We start from the raw sequence: 21889 nt of genomic DNA, 5'->3' as shown, positions 1-21889 counted from the left end.
GTAAGATTGATTGTATAGGGGGGAAAACCCACCAAAATGTGGCTAGTAACAACTGATAAAATTACAGGAAACTTTGCTTTTCCTATTGTTCTATATTCAAAACTTTCTATAGGTCAGGCATGGTGGTACACACCTTTAATCTCTGCACCCAGCCCCGTGACATTAAGGCCAACTTTATCTACATAATGACTATTCAAGCCAGCCAGGAATACATAATAAAACTTTCAGAAATAAAACAACCACCACCACCACCACCACCCCCCACACCCAATCTTTCAATAATAAAATCTTTCCTAATTAGAAAAGTTTCTTAAAAATATGTATATGGAGTATGTGCATATGTGTGGGCTTGTGTGTGTGCTTACATAGACATGTGTGGAGGCCAGAGGTTGATATCATATACACACACAGTAGACAACCTGTAAGAATTGGTTCTCTGCTTTTATCATGTGGATTCCCAGGATGTAACTCAGATTGTCAGGCTTGGTGGCAAGCTCCCTCACCCACTAAGCCATCTAGTTGGCCCTCCACCCTTTATTTTTGAACCTAAAGCTTGCCATTTTGACTACACTGGCTGTCCAGCAGGCTTTGAGGATTCCTCCCTCACTTTAGTGATGGGGTTATAAATGTGTGCCAGTGTCTGGCTCTTAAGGGAAGTTCTGTGGATCTGAACTCAGGACCTTATGCTTAGGCAGCAGGCACTTTATCCACCTGAGTAGTCTTTCTAGGCCAGAAAAACAACAACAATTTAAAAAATATTACACATAATCATAAACAAGGCACAGAAGGCAAAGTCAGGGTTAAAAAGAAAATTAAACACATTCTAGATGCCACCCTTGGGGGGCTGGGGGTTAGGATTCAACACACAGAGTAAAGAGAACATGGGGAAGTCTAGGAGTTTAACCCAGAAGGAAACAAACATCTCAAAATCTGACACATCTACTACTGAAAAGCAATCACAAAGGGCAAAGTATATTTTAAAAAACCCTTAATTTAGGCCGGGCATTGGTGGCACACGCCTTTAATCCCAGCACTCGGGAGGCAGAGGCAGGCGGATCTCTGTGAGTTCGAGGCCAGCCTGGTCTCCAGAGCGAGTGCCAGGATAGGCTCCAAAGCTACACAGAAAAACTCTGTCTCAAAAAACCAAAAACAAACAAACAATCAAACAAAAAACCAACCCACCTTTAATTTATTAGATGTAATCCTAAAAAGCAAAAAGTAAATCTTTTCTACTAGAAAAAGAGAAGAAAGAAAAAGAGGAAGGAAGGAAGGGCCACAGACCTGGAAGGAGGTGGTGAGAGTAGAGTATACCAGCACAGAAGCTGCCACATCTGTGAAGCCAAGAACCAAGAATGGGGCTACAAAGAAACTCTGAACAGAATCCAGGAAAGGGAGAAAAACTGAATAAAGTTGGTACACACCTATAATCCCAGAACTTTGGAGGGGAACAAGATGCATAGTCACATAATCAAGGTTGAAGCCACTGTGGGCTATATATAGGAGACCATATCGCCAAAACCAAAACTCCAAACAACCAAAAAACAAAACTCCAAAATCCAACCCAAAACAACAAAAAATCGGGGCAAAGAACTTCACTGGTAGAGCATGTTCAAGACCCAGCTTGCTCCAAGAAGAAAACCAGTAAACAATGGGACTGAGTACTAAGTTACATAGTAAAGGAAGAACTACCCTTTAAAATGTAGAACAGGAGCTAGAAAGATGGCTCAGCAGTTAAGGGCACTGGCTGCTTTTTCCAGAGAATAAAAAAAAAAAAAAAAAGAAACAAACAAACAAATAAAAAAAAACAGGCAATAATTCAAAATAGGTAACATGAAAGAAAAAGAATAAGTTAAATACAAGGAGCAAGATGCTACTTATTATGAGAGTAACAGAAGTTGAAGCAAATGATGGCTATACATTACTTCTCAAATAGTTATACAGTATAAAAGAAAAAATATCAGGTTTATCTCAAAACAATTTCAATATGTCATTTTTGAGATGGCCTACACACCCAGGTAGGCCTCAAAGTGGAATCCCTACTTTACTGGGATTACAGATATGCACTACCACCCTCAGTTTCACTGATGTGTTTAAAAGCTGAATAGAGAAACTAGAGAGATGGCTCAGTGGTTAAGAATGTGTAAGGAGAGAAGCTAAGGGCTACTCCCAGCATCCATATCAGGCAACTCACAAGTGCGGGTAACTCAGTAACTAGGCATCTAATGCCTCTGGCCTCCAAGAGCACCTGCACCAAAAACACATATTTAAAAATGCCCAAAACAACAAAAACCCCAAACAAACAAACAAACCGAATCTAAGAGACATGGAAGAGAGTTTTAAAAGGTGGGGAGGGGAACAGGTCTGAAGGAAGTCTTGGTTCAGGCCTACATGGGCATGCATTCATTCTATCTTTCCATTAGCTAAATAAGGTATGGGGCTGGACAGATGGCTCAGCAACTAAGAGCACATGTTCTTTCAGAAGAACAGAGTTCATTTTCCAGGGCTCACATCAGGCAGCTTAATAAAATAAAATAAAATAATCTTAAAAGAAAAAAGAGCCAGGTATAGTGGTGAACACCTTTAATCCTAGCAAAGGCAGGTTGATCTCTATGAGCTGAAAGCCAGCCAGGTCTACACAGAGAGTTCCAGGCACAGAGGACCACATGGAAAGACCCTGCCTACAAAGAAACAAACAAACCAAAAAATAAAAATAAAAAAGAAAGTGCCTGTGCTAGACACAATGGTAATCAGTATTCGTGTGCATATACCCACACAAATACACACAATAAAATAAATTTTTAATTATTTAATTAAAAGAAGAGAAAAGACAAACAGTAGGCTCGCAGTCTAATGAGAAAAAGGACAGTAAGCTACAATATGATTATCTATTGGTAGAAAAAATGGTGCAAACTTTCACCAAGACAAGTCAACATTATTCAGAAATTTAAAACTATCAGTACACTTCTCAAAATCCAACATCAATATTCACTTACTTAAGAATTTGATATCAGAATAGACAAACTCTTAATAGACAAATTAGAATAGATAAACTCTTGAAGAGTAAAGAGTAATTAATGGTAGAGAGAGGCATGGGTATAGAATGTCAAAATTTTTCAGATAATAGGTATATATTAATCTGTAATACAATACTTTACAACACAATTTTAAGAAATGTAACATGGAACACATTAAATAAGCTCTTCCAAAGAGACCAAGAGGTCTTAGCTTTTACAATTCTGTCCATAGTGTACCAATTACTACAAGACTGGGCAAGCAGTTTTCCCCTTCAGAACCTTAAGCTTCCTCCTTTATACAGTGAATTAGCAATGTCTATTCTGCCTATGTGCATACCAGCAGGCATGATTAAATTTGAAAATCGGAAAGTTACAAAGTTGTAACAAATATAAATGTCATTTAATATTTTTAGGAAATGCTGGAGAGTAGGTCCAGGCCATTATTCTATAAAAATTTGAGATTTAAACAACCCAATGTTTCTATTGATGTTAATGCTGCATTTTTAGTTAGCACTGTCCAAAAGGGAAAAGAGCACTCATGGTTCAAAACACAACTAGTGCAACAAAACTGTTAAAAACTTTACTCCCTCTGGGCTTAGGCCCTAACCCAAAGGATACGATAGACTCTGATGACCCACTATGGAAGGCCTCACCATCCAGGGGGAGCAGAAAGGGTATGTGATAGATAGGGTTTTAGTTGGGGGGTGGGGGATGGCAGGGGAGGACAGGAGGGAGAGGGAACTGGGATTGTCATGTAAAACAATCTTGTTTCTAATCCAAATAAAAAAATCTGCAAAAAAAAAAAAAAATATATTACCCCCTCAACACAGGGTTTTCTGTGTAGCCCTGGCTGTCCTAGAACTCACTCTGTACACTAGGCTGGCCTTGAACTCAAGAGATTTGCCTGCCTCTGCCTCTGCCTCCTGGAGTGCTAAGATTAAAGGAATGTGCCACTACTGCCCAGCTCAAGCTGTTAAATTTTAAATAGTGACCTGTGACTACCTAATGCAACAGACCAGTCTTTGGCTTTCTCCCTCAACTTAATTCTCTTATCGAAATAATTATAAGAATATAATATACGAACAGAGGATAGACAGATGGATTAGCAGTTAAGAGTATGTACAACTTTTTTGCAGGACTCGTGTTCCATTCCCAGGAGCCAAGTTCTGTTCCCAGCACCAACATTAGGCAGCTGCCTGCAAATCCAGCCCCATGAGATACAATGCCCTTGTCTGGACTCTGCAGGCACCTGCACTCCATACATATACACACCCACATACAACATACACAAAAGCAAAACACACAAAGATTTTCTTTTTTTTTTTTTTAAATTGGTATGCTTAGTTAAAGAGCTATAACCATTGATACAATCTTACCTTTTGCTCTGCTTGTATGAACTCTTGCACGGACCCAAACAACATCATCAGCCTTTTGTACTGTCAAGTCTTTAACTCGGACCAAAACTCTGTCTGTAATACACAGTAAAGCCATTTTAAAGTTCAGATTTACAGTCCTAATTATTTGTCTGAAAGCTAATTTAAAAACTTGGTATCACTTTGAACTGCACTTCCTAAATAAAATTTTCCACTATCTTCCGGGCAGTCACCATCTTTCCCACCAGCATGGGCTCAGAGGGGACAATGAGGCAGAGGTGATAGAGAAACAAAGTACTGAAGATGCACTAGTAGTCTCTAATCCAATGGTTCTCAACCTGTGGATATCGATCCTTTGGGGGTTGGAAGAGCATTTCATAGGGATGGAATATCAGATTATCCCGAATTTCAGATATTTGCATTATGATTCATAGCAGTAGCAAAATTACAGTTATGAAATAGCAATGAAATAATTGTATGGTTCCACAACATGAGGAACTGTATCAAAGGGCCACAACATTATGAAAGTTGAGAACTACTGCTTTAAGCCAACTGTGATTTGCTGCCTATAGTTGCTATATGAACCCATTGGCAGTAGATGAACTCTAACTATTATGCACCCTAACATTAACCAAAATAGTACACCCATCCAGAGTCCCCCAAACAGGAAAATGGTTAAAAAGCTACTACTGTGTAGAGACAGTGCTATGAAATAAACATCTAGAAATCATCCCCTCTTTTTTTGTTTTTCGAGACAGAGTTTCTCTGTGTAGCCCTTGGCTGTCTTGGAACTAGCTCCGTAGACCAGGCCTGCCTCTGCCTCCCAAGTGCAGGCATTAAAGGTATGCATTACCACTGCCTGGCCACAGAAATCATTCCTTTTTTAAATTTTTTTTTTTTTGGCCTGAACATGTACCTGTTTGCCACGTGTGTGCCTGGTACCTGTGGAGGTCAGAAGAGGGCATCAGATGCCTTGAAACTGGAGATATATTTGTGGTTGTGAGCCACCATGTGGGTGCTGGGAATTGAACCTTGGTCCTCTGCAAGAGCAGTCAGTGCTCTGAACTACTGAGCCATCTCTCCAGCCCCCAGAAATCATTTGTTTTAAATATATACTAATTTAATTAGGGGGAAGCTTGGGCATTAAGACAACAATAATTTGAGGCTGTTCTAAAAATCAAGTTATAAATGTAAGCTATCTACTTCATCTAAATGTATTAGTCTTATAAGGCAAAGAGTATTTGCAGAACACTATGGTTCTCAAGGTCAAAAGCAAAGGGCGTAAAGGAAGAATATTGCCAGTAGTCTATGTACCAAGTCAACTTCTGCATTCACCATGCAAACCCAGGAAAGACACTCTGTGAAAGAGAGAAGACAAAGCAGCCTGAGATTTTAAAAGGTAGATTTGGCCAGGCAGTGGTGGTGCACACCTTTAATCCCAAGACTCAGGAGGTAGAGGCAGGTGAATCTCCATGGAGGCCAGCCTGGTCTACAAAGAAAGTTCCAGGACAGCCAAGTATACACAAAAATCATCTAGGGTGAGGAGTTGGGGGAGGGGGATTAAAACATAGATTTGAAAATGCCAAGATCTGGTTGGGAGTAGTGGGCACACTGGTCAAATCAGCATTCAAGAGGTATAGAGGGGAGATCAGAAGGTAAAGGCCATTCTCAGCTACACTCAAGGGTCTAGGGTCAGACTGGGTATACCAGTACACAAAACACTGTCTCAAAATAAAAATTAGAAAAGAAATATATTCCTTCCAGATTAGGACTCCAAGGTGACAATGTTTACAGAGTATGGTAAGTAATCTATTGGGCTATGAATATCATTCAAACTTTTCAAAGTATTCCTTTGGAGTAACACTTTGGTAGATCCTACTTTAATCTTCATTCAGTGTTCTCCTAGAATTAGTAAGAAGATACTAACCTGGTTTTTCTTGGGATTGTATCATAGAGGACACCCCATATCTTTCTTTAGCATAATCCTAGAAAAAAAAAGTTTCTTTTTTGTAGTATGACTTTAAACATACAAATACAAGCACTTGCATATTAATTTGCAAAAACATTTCATTAGTTTGAAACCAGACATTTTAAAATATGGAAATCTGTACTTGTGTATGTACTTACTGCAAACAGAAAAGCACCCAGTTTCTAGTTATGTATTTATTATATACACATAAATGTATCATGCATAATAGCACTCTAGTATAGTTTACACATACATAAAATGCATGTTAACTAACTTGTTCAAAAGGAGATTAATCTACTTCAAAGGAGAGAGATAAATTTCCCCCATGAAGGGAGTAGGATGAGGTGCTACAGTTTTATTAACTTCCTATTACAGGAAGAGATGTTCAAAGAGAACCAATGCTTTGGGTAAGGTTTCTGAACACCAGATGTTCAGTGCTGAGAAACTGGAGCTGCTGGATACACACTATCTACAACTTTGCTTTTGTAAAACACCATCAGGAAATCCACCTACTTGCTATTCCCCAAACCCAGCCTCCTAACAACAGGTTACAAGACTTAAGAAGACGGCAGTGTTATCAAATTCCATGTTACAAAGTCAGGGACAGAAAGCCTAAGTTCAGGCTATGAACTCCACTTATTAAACAGGTATGTGGTCTTTCACTTAATCATACATTACCTCTAAAATGATCTTAAAAGTTCCTTCCACTTCCACAGCGTCTACCTTAGTCTACACTTTATTTTCTACCTATACTACTTACAAGGGTGCACTGATAATATGTATGATTAGACACACCAACACACAAAAATAGTTTCCTTAGATTTTTGCAAGGTAGTTTCGAAAGATCTGACTGAACAGTTTCTGTCCTTCTAATTGTCTTGTTTGGAATTCTGTCTTTAATAGGAGAAACTGTTTTTTTTTTCTATTTGTTTACAAATACATCGAAATAAAACATGTTATATGGGTCTTACCAAGCAATTACTTTTGAAAACATATATTTGAAACACCTGGGGCACAGTAGAAAGACACTGCCACACAATGAAACCTGAAGTCGTAATAAATAGGTGTCAGTGTGTAAACCAAAGGGTGGAAAAAGTGTTCTCTCTTCTAATTTGGTATTCACACTTCAGCAGGGTTAAATATAAACTTAATATCCCGAGTGACGATGTTGATTTCCTCCATCAAAAAATTAGGAGCCAAAGATCACAGCTTACTACAATACATCTAACTTGAAGGAGGGTTTCTGGAAAGTGCTAAAGGATCCCTGAGGGTTATCCAGCAGGTCACTGAGAAAGGAAAAGATAACATGTGTTCACAGCCGTCACAAGGTGAAGTCATTTTAATACTCCAGCCGCCAGTTTTGCAAAAGGGTGTTATTACATGCCAGACCATGATGAGGGCTGAGAGGATATCAATTAGTAGTGCTTTTATCAAAAATTTCCGGGGGGGGGGGGACACGACTGGAATGGTGTGTTTACGTGCAGGACGTGCTAACCTAGGCAGGCTCGCGGCTACTTCCGGTTCACTGGGTGCCGCACGTCTACCCGACTCCCCCCCGCCCCCAGGAACGTGCTTCTCTTAGGCCACGGTTCCCAAGAAACAGTCCCAGGCTGCTCGGGCCGCGAGCCCACGCGTGGCCCTGGGAGTCCTCGGGGACGCCGGGCTGCGGCGCGACAGCCCACGCCGCGGCCTGCAGGTAAAGTGCTGGCAGGAGCTCCCAAGGCAGTGAGCGCCCCGATCGTCCCGCTCCCTCCCCCGGCGCGCTCCCCGGCCCGGGGAAGAAGGAAGGAGACCCACTTCCGCCGCGTCCACGATCTCCCGCGGCTTCTCCTGACCCTTGCGGCTGGCGTTGGCGCTGGGCATCGGGGCACCGGACTTGGGGAGTGGATGCCACCCTCCCTCGCAGGCTTCCGTACGGCGGGCTAAAGAACGGCCCCCTCCCGCAACGTCTTGCCCTCCCGGCCGGGGTTCTAAGCACCAGGCTCCGCGTGCCGCTCTGGCTTAGGAAGTATCGCGAGAGCCACATCGGCGATCTCGCGCGCCCTCGCCAGTTCCTCCTTCTGCCCCGCCCACAGGCGCTAGCGGGCGTTCCCGAGACCTGGGTGTGGTCTCGTGGGATGAGCGCCGCGTTGTCTTTCTTGGGGAGCTGCTTCAACTGCTGGGACGTCTAACTTGGCTCCCATTAATTGTCTTCCCTGTGTTCCCCAAACAACCTCTTTTTTTTTTTTTCCCCCAAGACAGGGTCTGTGTAGTGCTGGTTGGCCTGGAACTCGCAGAGATCCTCCTGCCTCTGCTCTCTGAGTGCTGGGATTAAGGGCCATGAAACACACGATGGGCGTTATTTGTTTATTTTTAGTCGGGGTATCACTGTGGCACTCTCTTTTAAATCACAGACAACTTATTAAATCATCTCTGCAAGTTCAGGCCCGAATCTCCGCTTTTGGACGTTAATGCCTTCACTGCCCTCTGGAGTCACTGCCCACTGTCGCTTGGGTCAGGGGCCTCTGGGCAAGCTGTCCTTCTGGGTGGGAGCGCCGGGTGCTGGGTTGCTAAGGCTGGGTGGAGTGCAGGCGGGTATAAAGGCAATAACCTACACTTTTGCCTTGACTCTTTAATTTGTTAAAAAGCAGTGCATCATGTTGGTTGGCCAATGGGTGGATCTCCCCAAATTAGACTTAAAAAATGTTATTGGGTGTTTTGAATGTGGGGTTGCAATTACAGCACTGAGGAGGCAGAGGCAGGAGAGAGGAGCCAGCCCTGTCCGCATAGTGATGGTTCGTGCTTGTAACTCTGGACAGGAACTTAGGCTGACCGTCCATCTTGGTGCATACTGACTACCTAGAAGACACATTTTAATAGGCTGCTCCTGCTTGCTCGAAACAGAAGAATTTATTCATTCCTTAGGGAATGATATTGAGTATTTATGACCAGTAATACATCCCATTATACACAGAAGACATCTATGAGTCTGTTTCATTTTTTAAAAGTGTTAATTCCCTCAGGCTTAGTACTAATGTACAAACTGATTGACAAAAGTCTGAATATAAATCCTATTTGTTGTCATTTTGCTACTGTAGGAATCTCATATTTCAATGTGTCCACAAACCTTCTTAACGTACTTCTTTTTGTTTGTAGTCCTTTTGCTATGTACTTCTTAGTATGGCCCCATTGCCTTGACCGAGTATTCTCATTTAGGTCATAACTTTGGAGTAATGATGTAAAATATGTAAGAAATATCAACTATGACTCTTTTCTGTCAAATACTGTAAAACTTGTGTTTAGGACGAGGAATTCAACTCTTTTTTTTTTTTTTATCTCCCCACTCCCTGTAAGACTTTTATGAAAATGTTTTAATCTTCCCCACCAAATAAAACCTTTATTTACACAAAGTCCCCATCCTCTATTCTAGGAATTTGATGGCCTGGAGCAGTGACCCTTTTCTTCTTGGAGCAGTGACCCCTTCCCCCTTCCTCCTTCATTTCCTGTGGGCCAATTCTTTTGAGACTAGCCAACTGAATAAGATTGTGAAGTGGGCCCCAGCCAATGGGGAAAAGACACAGATGAGTTAAAATAAAAACCAAATGTACTTCCTGTCTTGGGATGTTTGCTCCTGAGAGCACACCCTCTTGATCAAGAGTAAAGTTTGCCTTGTCCAGGTTCTTCAGTTGGAATGGCGGTCTCTTTCTTTGTGACCCTGAACTTACCTCTAACAATATGTGCTCTTGCTTCCTCTCCTAATAGTGACAGAAGGAAAGAATCTGCCATCATCAATTGTCACGTGCTATACTCCTGAGGTCTCCCAAGCGTCAGTGCCAGGGTTAACTGACACAAAGGGCTGAACTGTGTTGCCCCCTTTACCCCTAAACATTCATATGTTGAAACCCTAACCCAGAATGTAACTGGATTAGGAGATGGGATCTTAAAACGTTAACTAGGTTAAAATAAGGTCACTGGTATGAGCTTGTGCTGGCTAGTCTTATGTCAATTTGACACACAAACTGGAGTTATCTGAAAGGAGGGACCATCTGATGGGGATGCCCTTCTGTATATATGTTTCTCTTATTAGTTGATGAATAAAACACTGTTTGGACAATGAGGCAGGAAGATAGGCTAGGAGATGTGAATTCTGGGAAAGGTAGGCAGACCCTGGCCAGAGTCGCCATGCTGCCAAAGGAGTAACAGTCTGCCGGGGCATTACTGGGTAAGCCACAGCCATGTGGCAATACATAGATTGATAGAAATGGGTTAATAATTAAGATAGAGCTAGCCAATAAGAAGCCCTAGTCATCAGCCAACAGATTTATAATTAGTATAGCATATGTGTGTTTATTTGGGGTTCAAGGGCAGCGAGACCAGCCAGAACAAAGAACCTCTCATTACAAACTTCAGTTGAGAAGATGCCTCTATAAGATCCAGCTGCAAGGCATTTTCTTAGTGATTGATGGGGGAGGGCCCAGCCCATGGTGGGTAGTGCCATCCCTGTGCTGGTGGTCCTGGGTTCTATAAGACAGCAGGTTGAGCAAGCCATGGGGAGCAAGCCAGTGGGCAGCAGCCCTCCATTGCCTCTGCAACAGTTCTTCCCTCCAGGTTCCTTCCATGATGAGCGACAACGTGGACATATAAGCCAAATAAACTCTTTCCTCCCAAACTTGCTTTTAGTCAGGGTGTTTGGTGACATGGAATAGAAACCCTAACTAAGGCAGAGCCTAAATCCAGCGTCCTTATAAGAGGAGGATTTTAGAACATGAGTATTATGGGAATTACAAGAAATTCTGGATCATAGCAGTTGGGTACATTTTTACATATCTCTCACTACTAAGAATTTGGCTCCCTCTTTAAGCTCCCCCCCCCGACTTTTATAAGAAACATAACACCGGAAGCAGAGTGAGGTATTCCTTTATTAAATAATGCTGCTGCTAAAGTGGTAGCTTGTAGAATTAATCCCTCAATTCATCATCAATTACTTACCCTTCCTTCCTCCTTATCACCTACTGGAATTATATATCAACAAGGTAATGAGTGGTATTATAGAAATGTATGTATGTCACAATTCTCTGCAATGATCTGTAACTCCTTATTTACAAAAAATTATAGACTTGATGGGAATAATTATGGGAAAGACACTTTTTAAAAACAACTTACTAATAAAGAGCCTACAGAAATCATTGTGCTGCTAAATAAAATGTAGGTTGATTATTCCATACTGATAATAATTGGCTGGTAGCATTAACATGTTTCTTAGGATATATAGATAACAATATCCTAAAGATCCCCATCAAGATTTTTTTTTGAAGTTACGCCATTGGTATTACCTAAAATTACATCTAAAAATCCTGTAGAGATTGCTTTTAAATGCTTTTATGGTAGCTATTTATCTTAGAGGTTTATTCCTCTGAAGATACAACATGACTACAGCAACTCTTATATAGGAAAGCATTTAATTGAGGCTGGCTTACAGTTCAGAGGTTTAGTTCATTACCATGGTGGGACATGGTGGCGTGCAGGCAGACATGATGCTGGAGAAGGAGCCAAGAATTCTACATCTGGATAGACGGGCAGCAGGAAGAGAGAGTGACACTGGGCCTGGCTTGAATGTCTGAACCCTCAAAGCACACCACCCCCAGTGACACTTCCTCTAGCAAGGACACACCTATTCAGTCCAGTTTCAAAATTCCCCTTTGTCTACAACCGTTTCCTCGTTGTTTAAAAGTCTAAAGTCTCTTCAGAGACTCATGGTAATCTCTTAACTGTAATCCCCTGTAATATCAAAATAAAAAAGCAGATCACATACTTTGAATAACAACGGGCACAGGATATACTCTACCATTCCAAAAGGAAGGAAAGGGAACATAATGAGGAAATGACCAACGCAAGACTGAAAACCAGCTAGGCAAACTCCAAGCTCTGCATCTCTATGTCTGATGGCAAAGCACTATTCAGATCTCCAACTGTGGTGGTTTGAGAGAAAAAGGCCCCCAAAGCAAGTGGCACTACTGGGAGGTGTAGCTTTGTTGGAGTGGGTATGGCCTTATTAGAGGAAGTGTATCACCGTGGGGGCGGGCTTTGAGGTTTCCTGTGCTCAGTATACCACGGAGTGTCTCAGTCAACTTCCTGTTGCCTTTAAGATATAGGACTCTCAGCTACTATGCCAGCCCCTTGTCTGCTTGCATGCCACCATGCTACCTGCCATGATGACAATGGACTGAACCTCTGAAACTGTGAATGAGCCACCCCAACGAAATGTTTTTCTTATGAGTTGCCATCATCATGGTGTCTTTTCACAGCAATAAAAACGTTAACTAAGGTTAGTACCAGGGACTGGGATATTTCTATGATAGGCCTGACCATGCTTTTGTTTGGAGTAATATGGACTTTGGGAGTTTGGGTTAGGAAAGGAGTGGAATGCTTTAAGCACTGCTTAATGGGCTGTAATAGTAGAAGCAGGGAAGACAGTGTTGTTGAGTGTGATTTGATGAACAGGTTTCAGAGGAGAAGAATGTTAGTTTGTGGCCTAGAGACTGGTCTTGTGATATTTGGGGGGGCAGGGGGAAGTGGCTGCTTTTTGTCTTTGTCTGAAACATCTGCCTGAGACTAAAGTGAAGAGTTTAGGATTAATTCTGTTAGCAGGTAAATCTCAAAACACCCCAGTATGGACTCTGTCATGTGGTTATTAGTGGTAACTCTAATGAAGATTTGTAATGAAAAGAAGCAAGCTGAGCAAGGTTGCTACGGGACAATCTTTTTTATACACTGTGAATATTTCTTGCTCTCATTGGTCTAATAAAGGGCTGAATGGACAATAGCTGGGCAGACAGAGGTTAGGAGGGACTTTCAATTAAAAAAAGAGAGCATTGGGAAGAAGGAGGAGGATGGAGTGGCCAGGAGATTCAGAGAGAAGCAAGATGAATATTTGCTGAAAAAAGGTACTACCAGATGGTAGATAGTAGATAAGAAATATGGATTAACTTAAGTTTTAAGAGCTAGTTAGTAACAAGCCTAAGCTCTCAGTCAAGTATTTATAATTAATATTAAGACTCTGTGTCTTTATTGGGCAGCTGGTGGACCCCATAGGGTAAATTACAAAATGTAAAACTTAAGGAGAAAAAGAGCACCAGGAAGTCGGATGGAGCTAAGTCCTGTGTTCAAGGAGATAAATGGATTAAGATATGGAATAAAGGGAGTGGTGACCTCAGAGCAAGATCCCACCTAGCTAAATTTCCAACTTTTGAAAACTTGGGAAAAAAAAAAACTAAAGAAAATCTTAGAGCCAGGTGTGGTGGGGCATACCTTCCAGCACAGGAAAGAGACTGGCAGATCTCTGATTTTGAGGCACAGCCTGGTCTACGGAGCGAGTTCAAGGACAGCTGAGTTTAGACAGTGAAGATAACCATTGAAAACAGAAAGCTGATGACAATGTAATTAAGCAAGCAGCAAGTCCCAGCAAGCAGCAGATCTTGGCAGCTTTGGTCACGTGGTTCTGGCTTGAGAGTCAAGGGGTTATAGAATTTGCCTCTATGACTAAGAAAAGCTGCTGAGGCCAGACAGAGGGGTGTCCCTGAATGGAGGCCTAGAGACACCATTGTGTGAAGCTGTGATCTTAAAGCCTGTATTGCTTTGGAAACTCCAAGACGTTGGAGTTGCCAGAGTCATGTGATACCTGCCTAGAAAAGCTGTTAATTGAGTGGAACCAGCCCAAGAGCAAGAAGTGTGTTGCAATCAACAAACTGAAAAGAGTTGGAGATCTGAAGACTGTTTTGACATCAGACATGGAGATGTGGAGTTCGCATAGCTGGTTTTGGTCTTGCTTTGGTCCAGTATTTCCTCACTATGCTTTCTTCCCTATGTTTTGGAATGGTAATGTATATCCTGTACTATTTATTACATGTTGGAAGTATTTGATCTGCTTTTTGATTTTGATTTTACAGGGGATTACGATTACGAGATGTATGAATCTCAGAAAAGACCTTGAGTTTTAGACTTTTAAATACGTTTGAGAGTGTTATAACTATGGGGATTTTTGAAGTTGTACTGATTGTATTTTTGCATTATGATGTGGCTATAAGCCTTTGAGGGCCAGGGAGTAGAATGTGGTGGTTTGAAAGAAAATGTCCCTCAAAGGGAGTGTCGCTACTAGGAGGTGTGGCCTTGTAGGAGTAGGTGTGGCCTTGTAGGAGTAGGTGTGGCCTTCTTGGAGGAAGTGTGTTACTGTGGGATCATCTTTGAATTCTCCTATGCTTAAGTTTTCCCCTGTGACAGTATATTTCCTATTGCCTGCATAGCAACATGTAGCAGCTCCTTCTCCAGTACTATGTCTGCCTGTATACGACTATGCTCCCTGCTATGATGATAATGGACTGAACCTCTGAAACTATAAGCCACCACCTCAATTAAACATTTTCCATTATAGGAGTTGCTATGGCCATAGTGTCTCTTTACAGCAATAGAAATCCTAAGTAAGACACCAACTTCCTTCAGCTTTGTTGACATCAACACATTTCTCTCCCTTGAGTTGGTTCTACATCCTACCTGCAGCTTTCCTTAGCAGGTATCCTAAGGCTCTGGCGTCTCCAACATCTTGGGGTCTCCAAGGCAATCAAGGTTTTGCCTTCACAGCTTGATGCAATGGCCTGTCTGGGCCTCTGTGCAGGGACATTCCTGCCACACACCTGGCCTCAGTGGCTTTCCTTAGTCTTAGAAGGAGATTCCTTAACCCCTTCTTGTATCCTTGACTCTAAATCCAGCACCGAGTGGCTGAAGCTACCAAGTTCTGCTGGAACATGGTACCTTCATTCAAATACCAGCTTTCTGTTTTCAATGGTTTTTTTTTTTTTTTTTTTTTTTTTCATTGCTTATGCTTGGGTGTCCTGGAACTTGATCTGTAAACCAGGCTGGCCTTAAACTCAGAGAGTCTCCTGTATCTGCTTCCTGAGTGCTAATATTAACCTACCCTGCCCTGCCCCAAGGTTTTCTTTATTATTTTTCACAAATTGGCATTTTATCCGGGTGGGGTCTTGCCCCGAGCTTACTGCTCTTTTTAATCCATTTAGCATCATGGTTTTCTTTAATCTGTTTATCTTCTTGAACACAGGACTTAGCTCCATTAAACTTCCCAATGCCCCTATTGTCCTAAATCTATATGTTTTATAATTTCTTTTTGCTCAGTTTGCTCCTTTTCATTATAGACTTTTGTAAGTGTGACCACTAATAACCAAGCAACACAATTAATACCAGGATGTCTGGAAATCTCCTCTACCAATGCTGTTACTACAAAACTCCTCAATTTGCCCCAGGCATATTTTATGGACAAAGGCAGAAAACAGCCAGATTCTTTGCCAAAATATCACAAATACGATCTCCAGACCACATATTAAAAAAAAATTCTCTGAAATTCTTTGAGCCGGTCTCCCACAATCTGAATCACTGTCAACAATGCTGTCTCCCGTGATTCTACTAGTATGGCGCATTGAACTCCATTAAAATGTCCAATTGTTTTTCTAGTCCACAGTCCCACAGCCCATATTTCTCCAAAAAAAAAAAAAAAACATTGTCCGGCCTATTACAGCAATATCCCAATCCCTAGAACCATCTTAGTTAGGGTTTCTGTTGTGAAAATAGTCATGACCAAAAGCAAGTTGGGGAGAAAAGGCTTCATTTGGCTTACACTTCCACATCGATGTTCACCACTGAAAGAAGTCAGGACAGGAACTCAAATAGGGCAGTAACTTAGAGGCAGGAGCTAACAGAGAGGCATGGAGAGGGGCTGATTATTGACTTGCTCACCATAGCTTGTTCAGACTGCTTCTTTATAGAATCCAGAACTACCAGCCTAGGATGGCACCACCCACAATGGGCTGGGCCCATCCCCATCAATCATTAATTAAGGAAATGCCTTACAGCTGGATATTATGGGGAATTTTCTCAATTGACGTTCCCTCCATTCAGATAACTCTAGTGTAGCAAGCTTTCTTCTAAAACTGTCTTTGGATCACCAGTCTTTAAATAATGACATGGAGACTTAATATTAATTATGAAAGCTTAGCCTTTAGCTTAGGGTTTTTTCCTAACTAGCTCTTATAACTTAATTAACTTGCTTTTATTAATCTATGCTTTGTCACTTGGCTCGACTACCTCTTCTCTGTACCATATGTCCAACTTGTTTGGCATCTCACTGGTGTCACTCTGCCAGGAAATCCCACCTATTCTCTCCTGCCTAGTTATTGCCCATTCATCTCTTTATTAAACCAATCACAGTGACAAATTTTCACACAGTGTAAACAAATATTCTGCAACACTCTAGCTTGCATCAAGTTGGCATAAACTAGCAAGCATACCTGACCCCTTGTCAACTTGACACACAAATATATCATTGTTAAGCCACCTCTCCTTTTTTTTTGCTTATCTCCAACATTAGATATTACAATATAAAACATTTACAAACTTAAAGAGTCCCACAGCCTTACAAATTTAAACACTTAAAAAAAAAACTGTCTCTTTCAAATAGCCAATCTCTTTAAAAATCCAAAGTCTTTTAAAGTTCAAACTCTCAACTATGGGCTCCAATAAAATCAAAAAAGATGAAATACTTTCTTACTTTTTTAAGAGGGAAGAACTAGGGCACAGTCACAATCAAATTAACTCCAATTATAAATAGTATCAAACCAACTCCAATTATAAATAGTATCCAATACCTGGGATCCACTCACAATCTTCTGGACTCTTCCAAAGGGCTTTGATCTCTTACCCAGCTCTTCCCTCTATAGAACACAAACAGCTTGTCTTCTATGTTCTAGCTGGCTCCACTCCACTGCTGCTGCTGTTCTTGATGGTCATCCCATGGTACTAGTGTCTCCAAAATGCTATGGTCTTCTACTGCAACTGGCTGCATTTTCACCAGTAGCTTCTCCTGGACTCTCTTCATGGTGCCAAGCCTTAACTTCTCTGTATGATCCCTTTGGTCCTGGGCCTTCAACTGCCACTGGGTCTGCACTTTCTCGGATGGCTTCTCCCGCCCTCCCACAATGTCAAGCCTCAACTGCTTTCCATGACCCCTTCATGCCTTCAAAACCAGTACCACCTGGGTGACTCTTACACAATCAAGTCTGGCTGCCTCTGGAACACAGCTTCTGTGTGCTGAGACACTTCCCAGAAGACTTCACCTCAGTGTTCTTGGTTTCTTCCTAATCACCTCTAATTTTTCAGCTCCAGCTAACCAGCATCAACTGTCCCGTTAATGCAGTTTCACTTCAATGGTGCTAGTTGATCATGTTAATCACGACTCTTAATCATGGCTGACCCTTCAGTCCCAGCTGACCAGAATGACAGAATCTTTTTTTTTTTTTTTCTGATGCAAACTGCATGAGGCTTTATTATTGTTTAACGAGCTAACCCCATGTTAGCTCGGGTCTTCCACCTACCCGCCATGGCGGATGGCTAGCAAAGACAGCTTGAACCGGATGCATAGAGATCTTGTAGGGCAGCGTAAGGGGAGTGTCTAGGGGTACGCACAGGCTCAGGATTGGTGTGCCTCCAGGCTTGGAGGGTTTGCCCTGTGTTGATTGGCCAACTGGTTGTTATGGCCCATAGGCCCTCCCAGAGTGGTTGCTATGCTCTGCGCATCATTTCTGTGCGCTTGTAAAGCACACCCAGAGTTGTAAAGCATAGTGCCACCAGCTAACTTCTGATTGGTTCCTTGCCACGAGGCAGGGATCTGACTTTCTAGTGACTAGGACAAGGTCAGATAAGCATGTGTTCAGCTGTTATGGCTGCCGAAATGGGGAGCTGGTCCCTTCATTCCCCCATTTTTTTTTTTTTTTGAAATTCCAATCATGGAGTTGCTGTCTCTCTAGCGCCCCCATCAGGGAGTGAGAGATATGGCATCCCCATGCAAGTGAGTCCCTTCTGACTTAGCATTTTAACCAGGGAAAATTGGCGGCGAATTCTTTCCCATGCTACTTCCTGCTGACTTTGGGACGAAGTTAGGGACCCCAGAAGGTTGAAACGATAGTCAAAAGCAAAAAAAAAAAAAAAACCAAACAAACAAAAAAAGAATTTAGGCAATGGGGAATCCACTACATCCACAGCAAGTCCAGGGCTTGCAGTCTACTTAGAACAGCCTGTAGTCAGCAACTGATACTCAGATGTCTGTCAGAAGCAGAAACCTGTTTAAGACATGTTTAAACTAAGAACAGAGGTTAAAACTTATTACTGAAGCCCACAGTGCAGAAAAAGTGGATATCTGGATATCTGTTCAAACAACAGGAGCATATTTATAACTTGGAGTTCTAGCAAAAACTACAGATTTGAGCTATAAGCATGTACATTTTTCTTCTGTCCAGAGAGCCAGGTATGGATTGGACAGATGTGCCTTTGGTCTGATGAAAAGCCCTTTAAGTTTGTACTTAGATGACAACCAAAATAAACCTAAAAACCTTGAGCTTGTGCCTGAACAGTAGATAGTCACTATTTTATCAGCTAACATGCTGACTATAGTCTATAGTGGATCTGACTGTCTGATGCTGTCAAGCTGACAACCATTAATACTTCAGAGATCTGAGAAGGGTATATTCTATCCTAATTTACTAAAAAGTGACAGAAGCCAGTTAGAAGTCAGTCCATATACAGTTAGCCACACCCAGGTTTCTCCATTACCGCTGGAGGCAGATGTCTCAAAGAACAGCAATCTTCGACAGGCCTATAAGGTGAGAAGTTTTTTTCCCTCTCTGTGGAAGAGGGGCATGGAAAAGACTGAACTTGTTTTGTCTAGGCAAAGGGGGTGCAATCAATTTTCCAGGGTCCAGAAGCTTTGTCCAAAGTCTTGGCCAGGTCCTGGCAGGCGGCAAGTATCACATCTGAGCATCTCGATCACTGGTCCAGGTGCAGGAACTGGGGTGCCTCATAATCTTCTTTGGAGACTTTGGGTCACTGTAAGGATCTGGCAGTCTGTCTGATATTATAAACTTTAAAGATAACAATTTAAATGCCATATTCTGCAGGTCTCTGAAGCATTAGAGGTCTGTCTGTCTGTTTTAGTTACTTGCCTAGTAAGCACACAAGAAGCATACAGGTGGCTAGGTAAGGTCTTATTTCTGTAATTAATTTTCAGCCTGACTCTAACTGGTTTTAACTTAGTAAAATATTTGAAACTTAGCACAGCTGAATTTAAAACTGCATAGAGTTACCTTATAGTCCTTAAACAGTAGCTACATGTACACATTTTAGCTGCTTTGTTTAAACTTAACTTCTTTCTGAGACAGGGTTTTTCTGTGACTTTGGAGCATGTCTTGGAATTTGCTCTGCCGACCAGGCTGGCCTTGAACTCATAAAGATCCACCCGCCTCTGCCTCCAAGTGGTGGGATTAAAGGCATGTGCCACCAACGCCCTAAACTTAACTTCTGAAAACATAAACTCAGAATGACAGAATCTTACTTTGAAATAACAAACAGCCCGGATTGAGTCTTTAAACTTCCCTCTGAAACTTCACAAACCAGGCCTGTATTTTCTGCTCTGCTCTCAACATTCTTATCTTCTAAGCTCCCACAAAACAGCTCACAGAGGTCTCAACACTCAATTGATATTCTAGCCCAGAGTTCCTAAGTGTTCCATTTTTCCCCAAACAAAAATCATGATCCGGCCTATCACAGCAATACCTCACTCCTGGTATCAACTGCTGTCTTAGGGTTTTATTGCTATGAAGAGTCACGCGACCATCACAGACCTTATAAAGGAAAACATTTAGTTGGGGCTGGCTTACAGTTCAGAGGTTTAGTCCATTATCATTATGGCAGAAAGCATGGTAGTACACAGGCAGCCACAGTATTGGAGAAGGAGCTTGGAGTTCTACATCTGGATCATCAGGCAGCAGGAAATGAGAGTGACACTGGACCTGGATTGAGCATCTGAAAGCTCAAAGCGCAGACCCAGTGACACACTTCCTCCAACAAGGCCACACTTCTAATAATGCCATTCCCTATGAGTCTATGGGGGCCATTTTCATGCAAACTACCACATTTTTCAAAAGGACAAGGAGCTTATATTTTATACACAAATTCTGCATCCTCCACAAAACGATTGTATTCCTCCCACATTGTTGTACAGCCTAAAAGTCTGACCTCACTGTAATTAGTTAGCTTTAATTATATGTTTCCCAGCCGTTAAGTATTTGTCTGACTGCACACTGTGCTTAAGCCGTTCCTCTTTTAGAAGAGAAACTCATATTCATGCTCATTATAATCGGCCAGGTCCAGTAACATATGTTAATGTGCAAGCCTATGTGCTAGTCTCCTCCTCAGTGCTAATACTTTCTTTTCAGGCTACTCAAAACTCACATGAGCTTCTTCAGCAAAATGCAAGATCTTTACAGGTGCAATTCTCTTCACCTTGTGAGCAAGCTGAGCAGATCATTAGGGTCTGCCCTCCTTGTTCTTCTTTTACTCTGCAGCCATCTGCTAGTGCAATTAATCCTCAAGGGTTAAAGTCTAATGCCATTTGGCAAACAGATCTTACTCATATTCCAGAATTTGGATGCTTAAAGTGTATCCATGTAACAATAGATATTTTTTTTCTAATATGATTGCTGCTTCTATTTACAGGAGTGAAATAACCTCAGATGCTATTAATAATTTACTATATACCCTTTCTTTTCTAGGACCTCCATTATGACTGAAAACTAATAATCATCCTGCTTATACTAGGAAATGGTTTAAAGAACCTTGCTGTTATTTTGCCATGCTACACATTGATTTTAGGCTTTTTGAATTACCAATCCCAGAAATAATTACTGGATTACAAAGAGAGGTTTCACAAGTGGCATATACTAATATTACAACAAAATATTAGCAGAAATTAACCAAGAGATGGTAGGAATTGATAAGCATGGTTTTGCAAAATAGAGCTACTATAGATTATTTGTTGTTCAAACCAAATCTTAGTTGTCAACAATTTCTTGTTATATATTGCTTTAATATGTCAGATTTTTCTCATACTATCAATGGTCAAATTAATGATCTGCATAAGGATAAACACAATCTTTCAAGTGACCTTTCAATGACCATCATGGTTTAGATGGTGTTCCCCTTTCCTTGGTTCTCTGCTAGCTATTCTTATAATTCTGTTATGCTTGTCTGCATTAATTAGACTAGCCAGGCAGCAAAGCATTCAACCTTGGCCTCTACTATAGCCACAATTTTCTTTCTAAAAAGTAAAAAAAGGGGGAGGATGTAGGAAGTACAGGGGTTCTTGTGCTCACAGATAGCCACTAAGGGACCCAGGAATGTAAAACACACAGAGTTGTCTCTTCAAAGGGAGGGATGTATAACTTATTTTCCTCCCAGAAGGCTGGGAGCAGATGTGGTTAATAGACTAGGCAACCCTTGTGCTATCTGTGTACCTTAGTCCACACACGATCCACCCCAGACCCTTACTGTGAGCTTGTCAATATAGAGAACTTATCTTTATGGAAGGTATCACTTGTAGTCTGTGGGGTTTGAATAAAAATGACCCCCTATAGGCCCATAAGAAGTGACGCTATTAGGAG

At 41.6% G+C, this 21889-nt stretch overlaps 1 protein-coding gene across 1 annotated transcript in view; it reads right to left on the bottom strand.

Annotated features, from left to right (window-relative positions):
* Dars1 (aspartyl-tRNA synthetase 1) overlaps positions 1-8372 on the bottom strand; it is a 46229-nt gene extending 37857 nt beyond the window's left edge. The window contains exons 1-3 of the mRNA XM_027417737.1: positions 8154-8372; positions 6315-6372; positions 4391-4483 (exon numbers count right to left, since the gene is read on the bottom strand). Of these exons, the coding sequence (XP_027273538.1) occupies positions 4391-4483; positions 6315-6372; positions 8154-8219 (217 nt within the window). The 5' untranslated portion in view covers positions 8220-8372. The remainder of the gene's footprint in view (positions 1-4390; positions 4484-6314; positions 6373-8153) is intronic.
* Positions 8373-21889: the final 13517 nt, after the last annotated feature.

This window comes from Cricetulus griseus, chromosome 5 (genome assembly GCF_003668045.3).
Source record: "Cricetulus griseus strain 17A/GY chromosome 5, alternate assembly CriGri-PICRH-1.0, whole genome shotgun sequence".
In the NCBI taxonomy this organism is placed as follows: Eukaryota; Metazoa; Chordata; class Mammalia; order Rodentia; family Cricetidae; genus Cricetulus; species Cricetulus griseus.
Note: the sequence above shows the minus strand (reverse complement) of the source record. Positions and strands in the feature narration are given on the sequence as shown.